A 24948-nucleotide genomic window follows, 5' to 3' on the forward strand; every position below is an offset into this window, starting at 1 on the left:
TCATTTTCAGGCAGAAAAAAAAATGTTCTATATATAAATAAAAAGCTTGGTCCACATTACTCTTCCACTTCCCTCCCTTCCTCTCGACTCATCCACAGCTGAAGCAGAACAACCTTATTGACACCTTAAAGCGACTTTCAGTCTACCTGAAATATATAACCCTACTGAAGTGATCTAAGACGGTGTTGATGTGATCTTAATTGTAGCCCTTTCTCAGTGACTATTACGGGAATGCAAAACAGAACAGCCACTTTGGAAAGTGATTCAGCAGTTTCTTATAAGAATTAAACCCACACTTGTCATTCAACCCAGCAGTCCCACACTTAGGTATTTATGTAGGAGAAATGAAAATGTGTTCACACAAAAATTGGTATATGAATGTTGACAGTGACTTTACTCATAATGACTCATCTGGAAACAACCCAGATGTCCTTCAATCAACTGGTGAAGAGATAAACTGTAGTGTATCTATACGATGGAAGACTACTCAGCAATGGAAAGGAGCTAACTGCTAGCGCACACAACATGGATGGATCTCAAACATACTATGTTGCATAAAAGGAACCAGACTCAAAAGGCTACATACCATCTGATTCCTTGTATATAACATTTGGTAAAAGGCCAAACTGTAGGGTCAGAAAACAGATCAGTAGTGGTTAGAGGCTGAGAGTCATAGGAAGAGATGACTATAATAGGGCATGAAAAATAAAATATCAACTACCAAAAGAATTCACCAAAAAAAAAAAAAAAAGGCAAGAGAGTTTTTGGGGGTGATGGCACTATTCTACATCTTGATTGTGGTAGTAGTTACACAATGGTATGTATTTGTTAAAAATGCATAGTATAGTACACTACAAAAAGAGTGAATTTTACTATGTATGTAAATTATACCACAATAAACCCAACTTGAAGACATAATCTCAGCAGAAAATGCTCAGTGATTAAGAAGGGCAGCCTTCAAAACAGCTCATTAACTTCCCACCTACATCACGATCTGGAGGTGTTCTCCCAAGCTGGATCTGGTAGTGCTCAGATGCCAGGCACTCAGTCACTCTTGGACTCAAAGTTTAAATAAAGCACTAATTCATAAATCATTAGAGCCAATGTGTCAGCATGCCACCATGCTAGGGTAACACATTTAGGATGTTTTCAAGCCTGAACTTCATGAGAGAGCTGCTGACATTCTGACAGGAAGGTGCTGCTGACTTTGTGGGATGCTGCATATGTATTCCTACCTTGCTTTGCTTAGAATTCTCACTACCAGGATGTCACTGCTTTTACAATCATTGGAGTCAAGAAACTTTCAGACTGAGAATTTAAGTCTGCCCTGTGTCTGTGTTTTCTATGATAAAGCAAATTAATCTTTATTGCTCTGACTGGACATGACACAGAGAAAAGAGACTTAACTAATTCAGTGATATTCTTATAAATTACTTGTGGAGAATTATTTTTGGCTGATAAACATTTATGTCCTTGACATTCAAAGGATTTTGTTTAATTTTCTACTGAATGCCATGACCATAATATACATATACTGTCTCCATTTTGAAACTAGGCTTTATTCCCCTCCTCCCCTCAATCCTTTTCCCAGTAAAAACATTTACTAGGAACTGCTATATGGAAATAAATGCAAGAGACAGAAAGAATGAGAAACTCAAAGATCCAGCCTTTTGGGTAGCCTACATTAGCGATTCAAAACCTCCCATGGAAGGCAGAGTGATGGGTTATAAGCACAGGCAGAAATATAGTGGTAAGGCAGAAGGCAGGAGGGGAAACAATCTGGGAAGGTGGAATTTAAGCTGGGCCCTTGAAGGATGAAGAAGATTGAGACTGCAGACATCCCAGGCTGAGGAACTACTTTGCATAAAGGGCCTTGTGAGTGCAGATTTGTTTAAATCAGTTATTATTAGCTGGTATCCTGGAGCCTGAAAACCACGACTATTTAAAATTCTTTTGGAGTTTCCATGTCTTCAGGCCTTGGGGCTCTCCATTTCTCCATGAATCCCAATGTACCCAACTCTCTCACACACTACAGCTTCCTGTATTAAGTTACCACCTTGTCCATGAGGCATTTCAGTGGGGACCCTCGTTTAAGTGGACTGCTTGTGGTTGAGAATTGAGTTATGAGGAGGCGAGTGAAGAATAAAAATTAAGTGGAAAGGGAGAAGAGGACAGGCTTGAAGAGAGGGGAGAGCACTTGCTCCTCTCCAGTGGGGTATGGATCCAGGATCTTTAATCCCCTGGGGAGTGGTGTTAGCAAAAAATGCTAATAACGAATGCAGGAGAAACTTCACTGCAGCACTATCATTACTAATAAGAAAATGAAAATAATCTAGATATTCAACAGGGAACTGCTTAAATCAATAATTATTTACACAATGGGACACTACAGAACCAGTAAGAAAAAAAAAAACTGTGAAGAGATAGGAAGATTTCTAGGATGAATTACTCATTAGTTGAAAATCAGGGTGCAGGAGAGTACGTGTAAGGGACTCCCATTTATATTTATACACACACACAAACTTCTGGAAGGATGCCTAAAAATTGTTAATGTTGGTTACAACTGGAAAGTGAAAAATGAGGGCAGGAGAAAGAGGAAAGTTTACTTTTCAGTTTATGCCCTTCTGCAACTGAGTTTATTTTTAACTACTTGTGCAGATGATGATGAGGATCACATGAAGTATTAAGGAATACTTGTAATACTTCCTGGGCTGACTTGCAATTTAATATGAAGACCACTGGCAACTGTTGTTAGAGGGCCAATATGAGGACTAGAAGTTCATTTCAATAACTGTTAAACAGTTTAATAAGTGGTTACTGGATATGTCATTGTCCCAGTCCTTGAACAGTGAACAGTAGAGCGCAGCAGCAAGTTAAGACAAAGAGAAAGACAACAGACATGATGTGACTGTGTGGGAAAGCCAGGCAGAGAAGGCTTCCTGGTGGAGACAAGGACTAGGATTTGGATTGGTGATGCAGAGGAAGCAAGGGAAGGGCAACAGAATGAGAAAACAAGAAAACAATGTGGTGAACCTTTCACTCGACAAACAGACAATTGTTCTTAATTCTGTTTTGGATCCAATCAGTGCTGGGAGCAAGAAAGAATTCCAAGATCTGAAAATCCCAACCCCTCTCAATCACAGAGGCAATACCTTTCTATTAAAGACTGAAGCTATGTGGACCAAGACCCATGAACTAGACTTAGTAATGAGAAAACACTACTAAGGAATTCCCTCTCCCTGAGCCAACATGTGTGCTTGAGCATGTACACAGGCACTTTAAAACAAAGTCTTATCTCCCTTTCTTTGTCAGAGGTAAAGAAGTTTGCCACATATCTGAATAGTATTTGACTAGAGCAGCCAGCCTCCCTTTTAAACGATTGTTCTTTATCAGTATATTTGCTTAGTGCTCTATCCCAAAAGCCTTCTTGAGAAACATTGTCTCTTTTTGCAAGTGTGGGGACAAGAGGAAGATCACCCTGGTCAACAGGCTTACTATTTCTTACCATCACTGGTACCCCAAAGCAGAAGGGCCAGGGCATTCTTTCTTGTGATTCACATTCTCATTCTAATGGAAACAGTAGAATTACCTATTTAGTTTACTCTTCTAAATGCCAGTTTAGCCATGATGACTGGAGACCTTATTTTTGGGTAAGATTATCATCATTTTCAGACCTCTTCCCTCTCCCTCTAAAGAAATTACGTGAAATGAGCAATAATTCTGTGTCCATTCAGTACATCTAACCAAACTTGGCTTGACTGCTGCATTGCTGGGGAGTTAAATATTTGTGCTATGGTATCAATAAGTTATTTTATTTTAGTAAATGACCACTTATTTTAGAAAAGGATCATGGTAGTTATTTTAGAAAATGACAAATAATCGACTAATGGTTTATCACTAGAAAGAAAATGTTGAAGCACTGTTATTCCAGAAACCCATTGGAGGCTGTTGGCAATCTAAGAACAACTGAGGAAATAGTAAGAGGAAAAAACTAAAGGATATTAGCTTAGTCCAAAAAAACTCTCTTGGTTGGCATCATAAAACAGTCTCTTGAATGACAGGGAATAATATATCTCACAACACTGGAAATCTGAGGTCTTGGTGGATTATTTAATTTTGTGTAGGTCACAAAGAAAGTTAGAAGACATCATGTGCCAGGGAAGGAGGGAGCACAGAAGCGCCAAAGCAGCAGCTTCCAAGTAGCCCATGTGGCAGCCAGCGGAGCAGCCAGGCCTGGCTGCCAGTCAGCAAGCACAGAGTGCTGACTTACGGCAGACCAGGACTCTGCCCTGGTAGCTAAGAATAAAGCAGAGTTCCTGCTCCCTTTTCAAGCTGCTCGTTGGCCTTCCACAACTTGGAGAATGTACTCCAGCTTGGATCAGGGGCGAACCTGGAGCAGGAGATGGGCACATGGCCTCGCGGCAATGTGCTTGTTTCTTGACTTGGCTCTCTGCAAACCCAGTGCAGACATGTAGCATTTCCCAGCCGAGGCCACACACATAAGCCATCAGGTGGAGAGGGCCGCAGACGTACTACTTTCTTACACAGGGGAGAACAGGTGGGAGGATGAGGTGAGGGAAGGTAAAGAACAGGGTGGAGAGGAGGGAGCCTCATGAAGCCTTTAAAATCACCGCCAGGAGGACAACTCACAGGTATTTCCCTGGATATCAACCTGAGAAAAGCCGTTTTTAAAACAATAGTCTCACTTGTTCCCTTGCACCCCTCCCTCCTTGCCAATCCCCAGACCATGCCAAAACAAACAGAAAAGCTATAAAGATTTGTGGTTAAAATAACAAGCTCCAAAATATTTGTGGATGTTACTAAAAGAGGCCCCAAAGTGATGGACTGAAGTAAAAACCTAAGAACTGGAGGAAATATTACCACATGCCACAAGACGTCAGGAGGAGAGCAGACATGCCAAGAAACTGGAGAGGCTCCCACAAAGTTCCTTCTCAGCAGCCCCTCTCAAGGAGAACTAGCATATTGAACTTGCCACATAATTGCTTTTCAGGTCTGTCTCCCAAATAATCCCTTGGTGAATACCAAAGTCAGCAAACAAACAGGAATTTTTATATTGATCTTATAATACTGGCAGTTCTATGAGTTACAGGCCTCCATTGGGGCAAAGACATAAAAATATTGCCAATAGGGATAAGAAGTTTTTATCTAATGTAGATGATGCAGAAAATGGGTCCATTTTCTTCCTTTTTTGAGATGGCAGACTTCTTTCCCCCTTACACAGTGCCCATTTTTAATGGCACTTATGCCCAGACCAGCTTTCAGTGAGCCCATCAGAGCTGGCCAGCCCAGCATAACCTAGTGGGCAGCCTGTACCTGGAGGACAGGGAGCCTGTTTACAGGGCCAAGTCCTGAATGCCTTGACCTACATCCTGGGCCTCCACGCTCCAAACTTCATTCCTCATTTTTGCAGGCTGCTGTGTCACTGATTTCAGAATTGGCCTCACTGCTCTTCTCCCAGGCATAGATTTCCCTCATTGCCATTACAGTTTCTTCCCAGCCAGTCACCTTGCAGTAATGCCTCCCAGCTGGCACCTGGCTGCTTCAGGGGGGCAGCACTCCCCCTCACAGAGAGAGATATTTTTTAAGACATGCTATTTGTTTCCAGATGGTCACTCTATACATCAAATATACAATCTAATTGATTTGTTCAGCAAACCTACCCAACACCTATTATTGTAAGACTGTTATTGTGGAAGGCACAACAAATAAGGCACTGCTCTCACCCTCAAAGAACTTACCCGTTACTAATGCCCCACTCCTTGGAAGCCATATTATGGAACCAACGCAACATAGTAACAGTGCCTTAGAGTTACTCTAAACTTTATAGATTTCAAAGGGTTAGTACATGTATTTCAGTATTAATGATCTTAAGTCAGTTCTTACTAGTGAATTGAAAGGGATCCTTAACATCATTTAGCCAACTTTATTTGTGCTCTCTCTGTTCCCCTCCCCTTTAGCATACCTCCCTCATTAACCTCCTTCTCCTCCAAACTTAGGACGTGTCTTGCTTCCATTCCATTCCTCACCCCACATACTCAGTTTACTTTCAGGTCCTGTTTGTCCTGCCATCTTGAAATTCTGCACTTCTCTTCATCTCCACTGCTGCTGCCTTACTCAAGCCATTGACAGATCCTCCCTGAATTATGCTGGAACCTCCTAATTGGTTGCCTGGCTTCCACTCTTGCCCACGTACAGTCTATCCTCCAGGCAACAGCCAGTGATCAGGGTGCTCATAACATGCAAGGAAGTCATGGTGAATTTGGTCCCAGCAACTTTTATTAGGCCTAGAACGCAGGGCAGTGATATAACATGCAGGAGGATGAGGGCTAATTTGGACATGGCAATGCCAGTGGCCTCAAAGCATCACTCCTCTTTGCAAAGGCAAGGTTCCAGGAAGATAGCTGTAATCATTTGGATGCATGCCACTCAGAGATACTACAGAATGGATACTACACATAGTGACATATTCCAGATGGTAAGGGATGAGAAACAGAGGAAGACCAAGGAACTTAGTGAAGAATGACATGGCACAAAAGGATTTCAAGAATGAAGCTGGGAAACCAATAATGCCCAGCCATCAGAAAGACATTAACCCTATCACGAGTGATGAAAGCAGTTAAGAATTCCATCCACACAACAAAGGCCTTGAAGGGTAAAGATCTTACGTTATCTCAGCCCTTGGTACAAGTTATTTGTTGATTATCAGAAGACTGAGGAATAGAGATGGGCTATGTTTAAAATGTCTATTAGTTTTTAAGTTCCTCCCCTACTGCTTGTTTTAAGTCTGGCCTATATACAACTGGCATAGTTTTGTGACTGTGAAAGATGTACTGCCTGACACTATTCTTGGTGTCTCTTTCGTTGAAAATAGACTGATGTATTTGGATGGGCAGAGAAACCTAGAAAAGATCTAAAGGAAAGAGATGGATACAGAGATGATGGAAAGCAATTTCCTCAGCCCCAAAGTGGAGTGAACTGTTACCATGCTCAGTCAGGGTTGGTTTGTCTGCTTTTGGTACTGATTTAAAAATGGTTAGTTATTTTAGCATTCCAGTGCTGCGCTGGCACTAAGACCAGCCCTTTAGAGTGGTTGTCAATAGGCTTTTTCCAGAGCCTGGACAACTGTGCCCTCAGGTGAAACAATATCACTGCAGAGCTTTAGAAGGTGGTCATGCCCATTAGCATCCTTTGGGCATTTTTAACACACAGAATCCAACTCCTTCTCATATCACATTTCAGGGTGGGTAAGGCCCTTTGCTCCAAGTCCAGTTCTTGTCACACATCACATGTTATGGGGGTTTAAGACAGAATTAATTTCTACTGCACCACTCTTAGCTGTTACTGCAGTGGAGTACACTGGCAGGAAACTGCCTGGAAGGAGCGATCGATAACTAGAGTAGAGAGGAGAGGGCAGAGCACAGACCACAGGTGCCACTGGACTGAGCAACTTGGAGACAAACATTCTGTCCTATTGGTCTCTTTAGCCCCAAACCTTGCACGTGCCCAGCACTCACTGAATGCTTGTTGAATTGAAATGACAGTTATAAAAAAAAAAAAGAAAGAAAAGAAAAAATGAAGCCTCAGAGGTAGAAGCTTGATAAGTGGAGTGGGAAGGAAGCGAGAAAAACAAGGGTTGAGGATATTAGAGGAGTAACAACTCTGGTAGGAAATAAATGAGGAGAAAAAAATAACAAAAATTAACAAAAAATGAATGGAGAACCAAATGTCAAAAGAGGATCCCAGGAAAACATTCTGTTTGCACACAGGTGTGCGTGTGAGCACAAACGTGCACATATGTGTGCACACAAGCATGGTCAATATCAGTGGGGAATTAGAACTCGCTAGAAGGGCTGAAGGGCAGGAGGAGTCAGGGAAGTGCCCCTGCTCCCAGGACAAGGGGGCAGCTGAGGGGGGCTGGGTGCAGCCAGTGGGGCAAACTCCAACCAGAAGTGACACTCAGGTCTGGAGCCCCAGACACTGGACTCCACAGTTCTTCCCTTTGTTCCACAGGAACACAGTGGAGGAGCCCTCTTCATTAATTCCAAAGGACATCCCTTCTAGTTCTATTTCCTAATATCAGCCAACATTTCCCTGACAATTCACCTCATTTTTTATCATCTGTATATAGCAATGAACGAACTGCTCCCTGTAAACAGGTTTGCGACAGAGGGCTGTGCCTTTTGCAAACATTCAAGTGGAAATGGCCCTGACACAGATCAATAATGCTTGCCTATTTCCCTGTGCCACTGTTTATTTTTAGCCCTACATAGAGCACAATGGATGTAGGAAGAAACTCTGTAACATCTTCAAGAATATTACTAACTAATGATGTAGGCAGAAAAAAAATTACATTTATTTTATTCCTATCATTTCTTTTTTTATAGGAATAAATTCATACTCGGCAGGAATTTGTTCTGTTACCTCATTACATAGATTCAGGCCTTTGGGGTAGGAGATCATGAAGCTTATAAAATTCCATACCTCCTTTATTACTCCCTGTCTTCTTCCATTCGCCAATTTATCTAAGAGTGCAGTTTTCTGTTCCACAGGCAAAGAAGTGCATGTCAGTGCACATAAACCCAAAGAGAGAGCTTTTGGTTGCTTAGAAATAGGAAGAAGTATGACCCTCTGCCTCACCTCCCTTTACTTGCACATCATCATTCAGTGCAGGAAGCTGCAAAACCCTAATGAGTAGCATCACGGGGTTCAGCAATACAAAAGGTGCATTAGAAAAAGCACTGGAAGCTGGAGCAAGTCATTGGGACTTGATTATCAACAAGAGTGCCTTGCCCATCTCTGCATTTCCTGTGGAGTTCAGCGTAATGCCCTCACACAGTTGGTATCATTTGATGCCAGTCAAACACACAAGTTTCTCCTAGACACAAATTGTAGCGTGATTATTTGTTGCACACTGGAGTCACCAGTGAACTTGGGAATTCCTTAAGAGCCCAGATGGAGTTCCATCCTCGTGTTTGCATCCTCAGCAACCAGACCAAAGCCTAGAATGACATTTGTTCAGGAAGTCTTGATTGAGAGATCACATTATGTCACTGTGTAACCCTGGGTAAGTGGCATAACCCTTTAGGGCATTCATGGCCTCATCTAGGAAACTGAATGGAGTCCATGACAAGAGCCATCAGTGGACATGTGACTGCCCTTAAAATCTGGGCAAAATTTTATTTGGTGGAATGTGTGTACAATTTTTCCGAGAAGAGGGTATCTATCTTATTGTTTCAAAGACTTTCTGTTTCCTGCCCCAAAAGTTTAAAAATCTTTAGTCTAAGCAGTAGTCTCCAAAATTCCTGAATTGTGAATCCCAACACTAAAAAGCTTTTGAGTGTGCACACCACGCTCGTGTACTAGATACGTACACGTGTACCATATTAGGTACATTATAAAACAAACATCAAAATGACAAATACACAAGGTAAATATGAAATAAACAATACTTTAAATATTTATCTCCTTATATTTAAGAGTATAAACCCTTTTCATCTTAATATTTAATGATCATTATTTTATCAGGAGCAGTGTGACTGAATATGCTTCATGTTTGAAAATCTAGATTTAATTATTATTTTTATAGCACAACTTAATTTTTCAAATGGGTGAAAAATAAGTATCATTTACAGTATCTTAAGATAAATTGCCTTTGAATGGGATCTTCCTTTCCAGTACTTTCAGGTCTGTGGGAAATGAAGACTGCTTCAGTCGAATAGCGGGTAGAGGAGGGCCTGTGGTTTTTCTTTTCGATTGACTGCTGTAACACTGTCCTTCAGGTGGCTGAGGGAGTTTCATATTTTCTTTAGACATCAGTAGGTGCTGAAGCTCTTGCAGGACAACTTTGATGCTGTATGAATTCTGCCATTTTGCTAGCACTGATCTGGCTCTTGGATCCACCACTCCATTAGAACTATTACCTCCATTCGTACTAATTTTTGTTACAAATCTTACAAAGTGGGGGTGCTTCCAGGTATTTGGGTCCACATTCTATTTTAAGGCTGTATATTTGGTTTTCATAAATTGTCCAAGCTCATGTTGGCTTCCATCTTGTGTCGCTGTCATTCAGAGGCCCGCCCCCTGGATTTAATTATTTGTTATATGTTAATCTGAAGGTCTAGTTTTAAGTTCAATTTATTTTACATAGCAGGGTTTTAATGACTGTCATAGTTTTCAGCAATAAAAGCACATACGACATAAACATTTCCACACATTGTTTTCACAAAGTTCTCTCTATACTAAGAGTTCTTTAAAATTCAGTTATTTTCTTACTCAGTCTTGAAATGACACCTTTATTTTGAAAGGACAAATTAATTTTATATATATATTAAATGACTTCTAGGTAGCACACTCCTGAAGTTGCTTATTATCACATAAGTGATTAGCAAAATAAGAAGCCATTTCCTTTTTATAAAAAGAAAAATGAGTGTAACTTATCTGTAATTTTGACAACTCAAGAATTTTTCAACAAGATAACCAGCAAACCTCTGTGAGGTACAAAAGATTTTCATGGTCCCTTCTCAACCTAACACAAAATATCCTACTCTACTGTATATTAAAGGCTTGTTTTTATAAAATTAGCTACAAAGTAGCATCCTGCAGCATTTTGCGTTTCTCTGGCTTTGACAACTTGGCTGTACTAGCTTGCCTATAAATGATGCAGTGAATGAATTTCTCTCTTGTAACCTTACCTTGGAGTCCTTCTCTAAGGAACAGCTGCTGCTTAAGATGAAACACTACTCAGTTTTTTCCATAAAACAGTTTTATAAAGATTGTGAATAAATCTCATCTAGTGGTGGTTCACCAAAAAGAAGCACTTAGTATATTTCATTGTTGAAAGAGAAATGAACAAATACAATAGGTTTGATCTAACATCTTACCAATATAGAATCTGTCTTCCCCCATAACTTGTTTTAATACAGTATTTGTTTCTTCAAGTTTTCAGAAATATCTTCAATTATACTTTCAACAGCATTTTCTGGCAATGAAACTCATTTTAGATAGTTTGTTTTCAATGAATCTTGTCTAGTCTTATATTAGGAGGAAGAATAAGTGTTTTCTAAAGATATGTGGATTTTACTTTGGGGTACAAGTAAAAAAATGTCAAAAAGGGTTCAAAAACACCATTTATAAAGCTTTGTAGGTGAATTCAAACATTGGTTTAAAAAATTGCAGAGGTTATTCTCCATTTTTTCGAATCATAGTACCTTCGTATTATCATTAGGAAATTTCTCAAGGCAAAGTATACACCTTCTAAAGTGTTCATTCTTAATGAGGGTAGGTGTAAGTCCACATTTCAGTTATCTGTCTCCATAGTTTTGAGATGAGGGCTGACTTCTGATCAGAACTGATTGTACTGTTACAATTAGTTTTTAAGTCATAATGAGGCTCATGAAGAGCTTGTCCTAGAATGAAGTGTCGTCTGCTCCATTTTCATTTTGTTCCCTTGTGCTGGCTTGCACAATTGGTGATATCTTCAACCCATACTTTGTTTTTGTTTCTGCCAGAATCTTTCTAAGCTACTTGGCCTGTTTTTTGTTGCTGCTGTTGTTGTTGAAGGCTAGTTTAATTGAAACTAACAATATTCTGCAAAGTAACTGAATGGGACACAGAAAATAGAATGCAATAAGCTATAGATAAGTGAGAGGACCAGGGCCCACCTCTAAATGTTGAGGGAAACATTCCTCCCGTAGAATAGAGCCATCTGATCTAAAGAACAAGGGAAGGTTCATATATAAATTCATATACTGTGTATTAGCAAAATGCATTTTTTCCTATTTTTGGAATATAAAAAAAAAATGAATAGACGTTCTAGTGTTTTTTCCCCATGCCCCAGTGGATTTTCTTGGAAACTTTACTTTCTAAACCCTGATCTAGATAATCTCCAGTGCCATTTCCAACTCAAAAATTAAAAATTAATGGATGTTCTGCTAGAAAGGTCTATCATTGTTTGACTGCTCAAAGAACTCCTAGATAATCCCCAAACTTGTGTTTTCTGATCGCTCTGGAGAAACTCTCCATCTGTAAGTCCACTGAGTGAGGAATAAAGGCAGGTTACCTGGGTACATTTTCTCCTTATGTCACCTAGCAGAGAGCTTGGTTGAATCCACCCAGAAGAACTAGGTAAGGTTGGCAAGTCTCTGTTCTCCCCAGTAGCCTACTTTCACATACCCCTCAAATGGACTGGCAGTTTTCAGTCCACAGTGCTTTCAGTCCACAGTTTGTTCCACAAACATTAAAACATGTGATTGTAATGTGTCTCAAAGCAAAATTATTCAGCACAAGCAAGTTTTCCTTGGAAGCCTTGACAGGTGCAGGTGGGAGGGATGTGATGGGGTCATGTGTTTTCATAGTGGTTCTTCTGGACAGCTTGATTTTGTGTGGGAAGAAGAAACAAATTGTATTCTATTATGTGGAGGGGAAAAGTCTTCTAAATTTAGAGACTTTTATCACCTGGATTATTTTCTTTGAAGATGGTTTTCTACATTTGCCATGCTAACGGGCAGGAGCTCAGGAAGTCCAGTGTGCTCACAGCAGCTAGTGGTAACAGTCATCTCCCAGGCAGCGGGCCAGACAACCCAGTTCAGCAACCCGAGCCTATTTCAAGAGTCTGAAAGGACAGACATAAACATCTAGGAGAAATTATCTGTACAGCGGTGAGATCTGGTTACCCTTAAGTAAAATCTCTTAAGGCACTGACTTACAAGAACATAGGTAGGTTTTAAAATAAAGAAAGACGGGACCAAAAGATGATCTTTGGAATTTGGTCCAGTCTAATTTCCTCCATGAAAATTAGCTTCTCTTCTGTCCCTTGAGAACTCCCAAGAAGGAGATTCCAAAGCCTCTAATTCCTTTCAGAGGTTAACCACTCATAACCAGAGGGTTCTTCACAAAAGCTAAGTGTAAGTCACTTAGAAAATTAACCTTGAACGGCTATGATTGTATTTGAGGACAGGGTAGTGTAGAGACTATAGAGGCCATTCAGTCTTTCTTTCTTTGGAAGGAAAGTTTGTTAACAAAAAGAAAGACAACAAGAAAAATAATCCGATCTAGGTTGTTTTCTGTGTTTTAGAGATGCCACCAACATTATCTATTATCAGAAAGCCTAAGCTAATAAAGGGTTATTTGTATCTCAGTTAAAATTATAATACCCTTTTCAGTAAGCCTTTTAGAAAGTGACAAGATGGTTCTTATAAACCAAGCTTTTACTTGTGCTACTTCCTTGTACACAGGTTTATGTGCACTGGTGTTGTATTTCCTATGTGAAGGGACAGAGGTTATTAACTGCGTGAATCCTGACTGGGTTCCTGTTACATGTTTGCATACTGGAATCCCTCTATTTTCCCATGAAACTAGACCCTCTGTACCCCACTGATCCCAACCACCCCATCCCCTGGCCCTCATTTAATGCCCTTCTTGCAGTTAAAGTATGAAACCTACTGGTTAAACTCGCTTGTGATCAAATTGTACTTGAGCTCTTCTGTATGACACAGGTAAAAGAAACAGCCCGAATAGGAACTCAGCCAACCAGTAAGCTGGTGAGCATTGCCCTTACAATTAGAGGTTGCAGACGAGAAAATTTTATCTTTCTCCCTACAGAAAAGAAAAATAAACAGGCTTGAAAGATGAATAGAATCATATAGTATCAACACTAGAACAAGTCCAAAAAAAATGATCCATTTTTCTGTTCCTTTCCTAGAACAGGGACATAAGGCTCAGAAAGGAGCCTGGTAACTTACTCTACATCCACCTCTAGTCAGAGGCAGAGCCAGACCCAGGCTTAGGGTTCTGACTAGGGTCAAAGCAGAATGGGGGACCTGACCATCTGGTCATTTGCGTTGACATCAAAGAGAAATCTCACAGCAGTAACTAAAGTTAGATAACCAATTTCATAAGGTGGTAAGGAGTTCTACAAGGCATATAGAGATTTAAATATTTGCTATTCATTTTTGAAACTAGAAAAAGGACTTTTAAAAGATTTTCAAAGTAAAAATCTATTTCAGGCACTCCTAAATATTTTTGAGGATGTTCCCACCAACCCCTGTCAACTGACATTCTCTGACAGAGGCCTAGAAAACGAGCTAATTTTATAGCTCATAACCCGCTTACTTCATCATGGGCCAGAACCCGGCACACACAATGGCATGACCAGACCCAGTTGCCACATCACTTGTGTTTGCTTCGATCAGAAGCCAGCAGATCTCTTCCTGCCAACTGGAAACCACTCCCAGAATTTTCGTTTCAGAGGGATGTCTGTGAGAGCTGTGCTTCTAACCCCTTTCCAACGTACTATACCTGGATCAGGAATAAAAATCTAGGCTCTGTGTTTAAGCTGGCGAAGGAATAAAGACTAAAAACACTGTCAAAATCTGGTTTCCATCGAGGCTCCACACCGTTTACCTCACCTCTTGAAAGTTACAACCTGCATGAAATAATCTGAGTTCAAAGTAGAGTGTTATAATCTGCATTAATGACCTTTGAAAACATGAGCCAAGGAAGGCCTCTGAGATTCAAGCAATGAAACTGTGGACGCAGAGTACCTCGAACCCAGAAGCCAGGGTACTCCTGTGAAGGACTCTGTGCTGGAAGTGAACGAATACTCGGTGCTCTAAAGACAGATTCAAATTCAATCATCTCAGCATGCCTCCGTCTGCTCATCCAAATAACTGCTGGCTCTCTGGGCTTGTGTTCAGCTGCTTAATCAAGCATGAAGGGATGGCTTCTCTCAGAATCCAAGGCTCCATCTTGGTCTGCCCCCCACAATATAAGGTATTACCTCTCACTGGGGCAGATGCAGAAGAGCACTGCTTCTTTTCCTAGTCTTTGGGTAAAAATTAGAATATGCAAATATATGCAAACTAGGTGCCTTCTGTGGTGAACATTCCTACATATAAATCTTAAATCTTCCTCCTATTACCCCCAAAATAAAAGTAAAAAGTAGCTGGATTCCGTTAACGTGTACTTCCACCCATATCCCTATATGACCTCACCTTCAAATAGGAAGATAAATGAGATTTTAAGAGAATTCATTTTTAACTGGCTGCTTATTCCTTGTTAGGAATCTCAAACAACAGGTAAATCTACAGCTATAACTATATACAGCTGATTGTTACTTCACATTTATACTCCTAGGATGTGAAGGCTACCATTTTAACTGGTATTCAGAGGTCTGCTAATGTGCAAACCCAAGCAGTTCAATTATTTTGCCCAAATGGGTAAGTGAGTTCTCTAGAAACAAACAGAAATGACAGATTAAAAGGCTATCCTTGCTAACACTTTCAAATTGGGCTAAAGTTAGTTATACCCTGTTGAGTTCTTCCACTTCCTAGGATGAACAGTGCAGTAAGCATGGCGAGACATATTGCTTGGGTCTCTGATCTTAGCTGTGACATTTCCTGTCTCATGTCCTACCATCAATAGTGACCTACTTGCTATACCATGTGACTTTCCAACTGGGCCTTTTGATGCTCACACATGGGAAACACAATTATTTTTATATTTAGCACAAAGTGTAGCTGTGAAATGTTTCAAAAGACTTCCAGTTCAGGATATCCAAATTAATCTTATTTTGTTGTAATCTCATTTTGCTTTGTCATTTAGTAGCATAATAATAGTTGTAACCCATTAAAAACAAAGCCTTCACCTTTAAAAAAAAAAACCAACCTGTGAAAATGCTGTATTATATCAGTATCTAATAAATTGAAAACTAAATAAGCAAAAAGGAAAAGGATCATGTCCTAGTTACTTATCTTGTTTGAAGAACTGGACACACATGACTCTTGTTGAAACAACACTGCTGGTATTATTCAGGTTTGGAATTCTTCGAAAAGTGAAAATAACTTATTAATGATGATAATAGAGTAGGCAAAAACTAACACTCAGAAATGCAAGAGAAGTGTACAAATAGAGCCACATGATTTGTTAGGTAAAAGTAAAGCTCAGCAAAAAACAATGCACAATAAGATTACAAATACTGAGCAAGAAAGCCTTACAATATAACAAAATATATCTGAAAGTAACTCAGGAAAGTTGATTTGCTAGGCAAAATAAAACTGCCACATACAGTTTTATAAATTAAGAAGAAAGCCATCATTGCAAATTTATGTATGTGTGTATGTAACATAGCAAATGACTGTTCAAAATTTTAAGTATTTTCTTGTTAGCTTTGATCCACAAACCCTAAAGAAATGACAAAGGATCCAGCACTCTAATGAGGAATACTTGTTACATGTCACTTGTGAATAAGCAAAATCCCAACACTCAACCAAATCTCCAAAACAGATGTCAGGAGTCTGCAATACACCTATTTAAGTGAATTTCCCAAACTCTGTGGCTATACCAGCTCAAAAGCAGCTGCTTCTGTGAATCATAAAGGACCTTTCAAAGCACAGCGTTCACACATGGAAAAGCACATGTTCTACTTTGCCCTTGCCAAAGAAGTCTCACTGCCACCCCTCAAATCCTTGGGAAATATTCCAGCCGTGTGTGTACCCATTATGGATTCTTTCTCATTGCTGCTGCTTTTGCTATACATTTTCTATAACCTCATGCTGTTTTCCACCCACACAGCTGAGAAAGAAAAAGAAGCAAGAAAGGCTTTGTTGCACCATAAAAGGTCCAACTTACTGTATATGGAAACTGCCCTATCAAAGGAGGCTCTCAAGAGCTCACATAGACCATGCACCTGTCTAACTTCAATAATAATGAGACTTTGACCCAGCACTTAATGACTTATCTCACTGTCACCTGGATCCTGATGGCCTCTTACCCAACCAATCACACACCCAAATCTACCCAGGTTATAAAGTGAGGAAGAAAAGGCATCCCCTCCAGGATACACATGAAGAAAGTACAATGTGAACAGCATCAAAACATCCTCTTCCCTTTCTCCTCCCTGCAGTTTTTTTTTTTTTCAAATTTCTATCTGATACAAAACATAAACACAATCTCGAAGAACTAGATTAAAATTACTCTTAAATAGAGATGTATTCTACTCACCGTAAAACTGAGATCTGCTTTTTGGAAATCTGATATGGTGAGTTTAGCTGAGAAGTATATTTCATAGTAAGCAATTCTTAACAAGTTTCTGTGGTGGTGGGAACACCAGAAAGCAGAAAATACCATCAGGTGGATTCAGACTGATACTGGGCACAGAGTGAGACACTGTAGTTCCCGAGGTCACCTGAATAAAGGTCCGGGGAAGATGAGCAAGTAGGAAAGAAACATGAAGATCTTGGCAAAGTTGAATTGATGATTTATTTTGCTGAGTGATAAAGTCACACTGCAAACCTCAAAAAATAATGGCTTATAATGTATTTAGCAAATGATATGTCAACCCACAGAGTAACAGGGAAAGAAAAAACATGAAAGCACATACTTTCATGGTCCTGAGCTGAAAGCCAAAGAAAAGGAACTTTGGAGGAAGGCACTCTATTTCACTTTTGTCAACCCTCTCCAAATGAATATGTGAAGTAAAGCTATTCTTTAATTTGCACCTTCATAATTACCTCAGAATAATTAATAACATGGTTCTAAGAATAAGTCATTTTAGTAGATACATGAGTTCAAGTGAAAAATTATGTGTAAGTGGAGAAGACAATTTTATTTTAAGTGATTTTGCCTCTCCAAATTATCATGCAATTATAATTCACCCAATTTACAATTTAGTCTTATATGTATACCTTCATTTTTTTAAGGGTTTATGCCCTAAAATGAAAGGAGTTGGCATCCTTAAAACTATAATTAATATGAAAACTAAAGAGTATTACTCCAAGTTCCCTCTTGGACCAAGCTTATGAACTCTTATGTAATACTGTTGTAGTATGTCAGTCTTTTCTCCAAAGAACTTTGATATCTGCATCTTACTTTCCCTCAGAGAAAGAAAGAAAAGTAGGTTTTGTTAGTTCTCAGATTTTACAGGAAAAAATTGTAGGTGCCTGAACTCAGCTCACAATCATTATCCTACTTTATATCTAGTGTAGGAGATAAAAGACTGACTATGGAGTATTGGAGGTTAAAACTTCTAAATACTCATTCCTTCATTAACTTGTTCACTTTTTTTTTTTTAAATTGAAGTATAGTTGTTTTACAGTGTGTTAGTTTCTGGTGCACAGCATAGTGATTCAGTTATGCATATACATGTTCCTTCTCATATTCTTTTTCATTACAGGTTATTATAAGATACTGAATATAGTTCCCAGTGCTATACAGTAGGACCTTGTTTAACTTATTCACTTGACTGTTCATTTATTTACAAATACAGCCAGGGTCTCTGCCATCATGGCACTTATATTCTAGTGAGGGGAACAGACAAAAACAAGTAGACAAATAAGTAAATTACATAAGATTGTGGCAAGTACCATAATGGAAATAAAAATGGGGCAGAAACAGAGAACTGGGTGTGGGGCATAAACAGATTAGATGGGAGAGTGCTGGGAGGTGGCTGTAAGAGGAACCCTGATTGGAAAGGAGGTAGCAGGTAGCCGTATGACCCGAAGATGTGTGATCCAAGCAGAGGGACAGCAGATGCAAAGGGTCAGAGTTGGGAGTGAGACTGGCTTATTAGACAAACAACAAGGAAGCTAGTGTGGTTGGAAAACTGAGTGAGGGCAAGAGGGTGTAATGAGGTCACATAGACAGGCAGGGCCTGATCACTTAAGGCCTGGCAGGCCACAGTAGTCTTCAAACTGTCTTCCAAGGCAAGGGGAAGCCATGGACAGTGGGGAAGGGACACAAACAGATGAACCTGAGTCTAAATCCTAGCCTGCCCACCATGTGACCTAAGCAAATTACTAGTGTCTCCTTAGATGCTAAATTCCTAATTTATAAAAGGGCACTCAATAAATAATGACCGGTTACAATCATCAGTAATTATCATTATTGTTAATGCTATGTACTGTAAATAAAATTAATAAAACATTTTTACATTCAAATAGGCCTATACTGTAAAATAATACATCAGAGAGAAGAGGATTATTGAGAAATAAGCAAATGAATCTTTTTTATTTTCAGTAAAGACCATATACTTGCTAAGGACAACTAGACATAAATTAGTATGTTCAGATTCATTAGGGCTTATTGTGGTTCTAATCAGAATAATTATTGATCTTGGCTCAGTTCTCTGTCCTTAATTAGTCTGCATTGTGGCTTTTCTCTCCTTACCAACCTAGCCTTGTCATTTTGTATCCAGAAATGTGTAGCAGTTCAGTGGTACCTACCAACTACACAGCAGTCATAAGAATTTGTTATTTTTCAAGTCACAACATTTAGTAGACAATTACAACTGCCTGATAGCATCTATTGCCCCCTCACTTCCACACAGATACTTCTTACTAACAGAATCCTGATTTTGTTCAAGTTCGCTTCTTTCCTCTCTCAAGCAGTGATGGAGAGCCCCTTGCTAGTGACTGATATAGACATGGGGCATGTGATCCTGTTCTCATCAATGAGAAGACAGGTCTTCTTAGATTTTTCTCTGTAATGTTTTCATATTCTTCAAAAGGAGAACTTGGAAGGGGGATCCATCTTCTGTGCTTAGATACTGTCATGCCTGCAAGTGACATCTCCACGACTGCAGCTGTCTTGCAAAAAAGAAAGGATCCGGTCTTAGGTGAAATGGTCCCTGCGGACAACAGTGGCAGAGAGGTGAAAGGAATCTGTATTGAGCCACTGAATTAACCAATCCCACTGCCTGCCCTACTTCTCACATGAGATAATACACTTCCTTGCTGTGTAGGTCAGTTTGGGTTGGGGTCTTGTGTTTTGTGCAGGCCTCCTGGCACATTACCTCCACGACGGCATTTCCACTTGGAAACATCACTCGTTCCTTTGTCTCTGGGAAGGTCTTTGAATGGAAGTGGGACTTCTGACTTTAGCTCAGGGAACTCCATCAATCCTGGATATGAGGTGATACAGCATTTTACTTGTGATATCACACTGGGAGAGTCACCCAGCAAAGCCCAAGGGGAAAACACCCTAGAACTCACAACAGGAAGATGGTACTGTGGTATGTGTAGCTGGTACCAAATAACCTGTCTCTGGCTTTCTCAGTCTTTCAGAAACTTTGACTTTCATCTCCTGAATGTCTAGGACATCTTTCTTTTCTCCCCCCAAGATGCAGATAAAGCTCACCCCTCATTGGTCTTTTGTTCCATAAGGCTGCCATTGGGAACCCTTATCCAATTACAAGAATATCAACAGAGAACACATAGGACTAGCATAGATCCCACGCAAGGCAAGAGTACTCCAGAGAAGAGGTGCAATATCGTGGTTTATAGGGAGGAGGTAAACCTGTCTGAAAAGGAAGGAGGAAATACCATGATCACAATAGGACACTGGCTGTTTTTGTTTTAGCTATGGAGAGTTATTTTAAAATTGGAAATATTAGGGACCAGTAAAATAAAATATCCATCTTACAAAATAGGCATAGATGATAACTGACTGTGTAGGGAAGGGATGCAGTGGAATTATTGCTTAAGGAGCTGTTGCTGGGGGTTGGGAATGAAGTAAAATAAAAGATTACATAAATGTCTAATGGTTCACAATAAGTGAAAAAGCAGTATGGCTTAAAACTAAATTAACCATTCCAGTCTAATAAGCATTTTTCCTACAAGAAAATTACAGAATTATAAATTTAGCCCGTAATGGAGAGCAGAATGTGTAATGCACATGGATTTCATAATTTTGTATAGTATTTGAGAAACATTACTTAGAAAATGAGGTGAACATTATAACTGGTGAAAATTTGCTAAGAGACCATAATTAAAACAGAATAGTAAATGGTGCCTTAGCTCTTGAAAGGGTCACTATCAGGATTCCACTTAATGTCTTCATTACGAATCTCAGCGAAAATGGAAATTCGTTCAGTGTGAGGATGATGTCTTAAAGATGAGATGCTGTCAGGGGCAGGAAAGTGGGAGAGAAATATCTGGAGGAGATATAAACAGCACAGTTTAAGTCGATCAGGAAAAAGAAACCGAAACATGGAAAACTGAAACTCATTGGCAATAATTCTGAAGGGAAAGAAAAAAGTGTTGACATTAGCTATAAGGCAGTCATCCAGCCTCAAAAGAGAAATAGGCCGTGGTTAGAGCAACAAATTAAGAACTCATCAACAAAAACTGCACCAGTCCATGTGTCCTGCTTTTAAAGAAATCAGGGTAGCTCTGCCTTCTCTGTTTTGTGTGTACCTGTGTTGGCTTTTTTGTAGAAAGCTTTATCTCCTTCATTGTAACGAATATGTCTATTGCCAAAAGAGATGCTGAGTGGTCTTGTTTCTTAATGATATAAAAGGTGAGCAGGAGGTGGTAAGAGTGATTAGGCAGGTAAGGCTGGGTGTCAGTGGCAAGTATGGGTAAAGTTGGTGAAAACTGAGGTTTTGTGAGACTAACTACTTTTTCACTGGGTAAGGCTGTCGGAGCATGTAATAGACCAGTGAGGAGAAGCTACTTTATGGTGATTTTTTTTTTTTCTTAGCACTAGAAAGATACACTGGGATGCTCTAGGAAAATCCTTTGAAAATGGTCACAAATGCAGTTACTTCTGCAGGGAAAAGATCAATGGTAACACTGATTGCCACAGAGCTTTTGCAATGTAGAGTTCTTGAATAGAAGGGAAAGAGAATGTTAAAGAAAGGAAAACATTCCTGGAGGGTGGGACTACATGAAGGAGAGAAGGTGAAATTGGGGAAACTTAGGAGGTTAAGGATGGGAACTTCAAAGCTCTGAGAACCTCTGTTTGTGGAACAGGTTCACAAAGTGTTAAGAGGAAGAAGATTTGGTATTAGGGACACTGAAAGGCAGACTTGAGAAAATACTCAGACCAGGCACCACAGGGAGAACCTCCATTGGATGCAGGGAAGGGGACGAGTGGAGTATTGCTCTACAGATGTTTACCTTTACCCCACACCCCAGCCTCCCTCCAGTGCTCCCAGGTCCCAGCTCCTAGGGGAAAGCAGAAACTCTGGGCTATGCAGAGGCAGAGGCTGCTGACTTTTACAAGATCCAAAAGAAACCAGTATTTCAGTCCATGACCTAATCTTAATCTAGGTGGCTCATCTTCTCTGTTGCCTTGAACATTGAAATAACTTTGAGATGTAACCACTCAATTTTCCAGTGATATTTTCTTGGCAGGTATGAGAAGAGAGCACCTCTGTTAAGTGAGGCTTAATCTCCCAGATGAGACAGAAAATAGAGGTCCTTGATCTCCTGCAGTCATTTAAAGCCTGTTACGACCTAACATAAAAGGGCTGTCCTAATGGCCCTGGCCTCAAGCAGTTATGCTTAATTCAGCTGATCCATAAACTCTACCTGGACATACAGTCTGTACACCACCTCAGCCACCCAGCTCTGACCTAAGAACTGCTGCTCATCTAAGCCCTCAGACTACGTCATAAACATGACTAGGGATGCTTCCTGAATCACAAGGCGTGAAAAATACTATGAAAGTTAGTCTCTGAAAGAAAAAGTCTGCTGGAATTCTTTAAAAAAAAAAAAAGCTTCACTTTAAAAATGTCATGTTTCCCCATTATGTTAAGCTTTGGCTGTCAGCAGCCTCTAGGCCCTGCACCAGCTAGTTCCTTGAAGGCACCTAAACCTCCCGTGGCCTAAGCTAGATGGTCGCCTACACTGGGTGGCAAAAGAAACCAAGCCATCTGAGACTTCAAATGGTGGCAGAGTGAGACCATCCCAAGTCTCCAGCGGGGACCCATGAGTCAGCTGCCTTTTTAAGATATGGCAAGTGGTATGGGAACAACAGAGGAACATGGTGGGGGGCCTAGACGGGGTTGGGGGGGGAGTTGGAGACATTCTGGAAGAAGACACAACAGGGAGGTGAGAGAGAAGGAGGAAAGGTGGAAGGGAGCAGAGGGACTTTGAAGCCGGAGGGAGCAGGCTGGATGATAGTTACATGAAGTGCTAAGACTGGCACTAAAATGGAAAGTCTGGGATTAGGATCCAGTTATTAACTACCATTCAAACTTTAGGTGAATATCCTGTGCATGTCCCTTTAAGGCCTTGCAGGTGTTCACCTGTAATTCTTTGTAGCCTCTAGTGTACCTAGCACTCTCTCTTGAAAAGCTATAAGATGACAGGTGTGGTCCCTGTCCTCAAAGGGCTCCCAGTCTGGACGGGGAGATAATAGGAGATAAGGGTTCTGCTGGCAGTATATAACCAAGTCAAACAGGGGCATAGAAAAGCTTCCCAAGGTGCTGATACTTGAACTGCATTTTGAGTTAGCTAAGCTGAGAAGAGGGGTACCCGTGATGGGTACTTGATTACTATGTTAATTCAGTTCCATTCATTTTGACTTGTAATGATTACCTGGAAGATTGTTCAAGGACCAGGAGCTAGTTCTTATCACCACCGCTTTTATTACTGTCAATCAAAAAGATAAATCTATCCATTTTACTGTCTAGGGGTATATTCTGAAAAACACTATACCTTACTTTTGGCTGAGGTGGGGAGTGTACTTGTAATTTTTCTAATTACGAGGCATCTTCTTGATACATTTATTTTGTAGCAAAATGTTTTAAAAGTGTTTGAAAAGATCACATTTTGTTCACTTGAAATATGTGTGTATACTTTAGCATAAAATATACTTGGCAGCTGCTAACATAATTGGATGGCTACACCTTGCAAAAACTTGATTTCTTTTTAATCAAATTTTTAGAATCATACTAGGTTTCCTGCCAGTGCTGCAGTAGTGAGCAATAAATACATCATTAGATCAATGGTGGTCTGATGATGGATTACTCAAAAGATAGTTCCAGCCAAGAAAAATAAGCCCAGAAGTCTCATTGTGCAAAGATTAATAAAATATTGTTTAAAACACAGATACTGAGTTAATATAGCAGGGAAGAGAACACTGCAGAATAGAACAGAACAGCCATGGGTTTATAATGTGGCAATACTGATCACGGGTTTTCCTAAGTACTCTAGAGCAGCCACCCTGTTATACAAGCTTCTGATTAGACCCAGAGATGAGAAGGAAGAAGTTACATATATAAAAAAAGAAACTAACCGGGGAAGGCCTGCTGCTATAATAAATTATTTACAGCAAGCAGGGCGAGCGGGTTGTGAAGACAATACAAAACAGAATTAAAGCCCCCAAGAAACCCCAAACCATCATCACCTCTATAAATTTCTTACCACCTGGTCTAGCATTTTACTGGAGGTATTTCTTTCTCACCACTCTCTCCAACCCATCCCAGCCCTGACCCTTCACTTTGCACCAGTTCTTTTCTCAGAGCTTAACATTTGTTTTTATTCTGTAACCTAGGATGCTGTCTTCAGTTATGTTTCTCAGCTTGTATCAGAAGAGTGTCTGTAAGGACACAGACGAGTGCATCTGTCACTTCATTCATCTGAATCTTAAGTTTCCCATGGAAACTGTGTGCTGGGAATATCTAATGATACATTCAACATGACTTTAATATTATCTTTCTTCTTTTTCTTTTTTCTTAATATCATTATAATTAAATCCACAAACTTAAAGCTAGAATAGAACCTCTGTAGCTCAGTGGCTATTCTATTATTAGAAGATGTTACTGGATTCAAAAAACCAAAGTGAAGGTAGGAGCTTAAGGGGGCATTAGGGAGGAAAAAGAGTCAGAATGACTAAAATTTAAGTATTAGGAGCTGTTGAAAGGGCAAATTGACTTGAAAAGTGAATTTTTTATAAGTGGATGTCACCCTGGGAATAATGGTACGGAAAGAAGGGTCAAAAAGTTGAAAAGAATTTGCTTTTTGCCAAACATATCCCATAGCCAAAAAAAAAAGTAAGTGAGAATTGTTACTTAGAAACTTGCAATGACCTATGGCCCAGTTTTAGGAAAAGTAGTAGTCTACTGTAGTTTCTCAACTAGGCACAAATCGGTCCCATTGTATAATCAGGGGCTGTGATTATACCTTAGGCTTTGGAAATTTTCTA

At 39.9% G+C, this 24948-nt stretch overlaps 2 protein-coding genes across 3 annotated transcripts in view; both read right to left on the minus strand.

Annotated features, from left to right (window-relative positions):
- The window catches only part of MARCHF3 (membrane associated ring-CH-type finger 3), a 130308-nt gene that overhangs the window by 100831 nt on the left and 4529 nt on the right, over positions 1 to 24948 (minus strand). The window lies entirely within an intron of this gene.
- LOC102516405 (ubiquitin-conjugating enzyme E2 variant 1-like) lies at positions 9565 to 19910 on the minus strand. The gene is given in 3 exon segments (XM_032468622.1): positions 9565 to 9978; positions 9980 to 10053; positions 19808 to 19910. Coding segments are annotated over 3 exon segments (498 nt in total). The 3' UTR covers positions 9565 to 9657.

This window comes from Camelus ferus, chromosome 3, assembly GCF_009834535.1.
Source record: "Camelus ferus isolate YT-003-E chromosome 3, BCGSAC_Cfer_1.0, whole genome shotgun sequence".
Classification (NCBI taxonomy): domain Eukaryota; kingdom Metazoa; phylum Chordata; class Mammalia; order Artiodactyla; family Camelidae; genus Camelus; species Camelus ferus.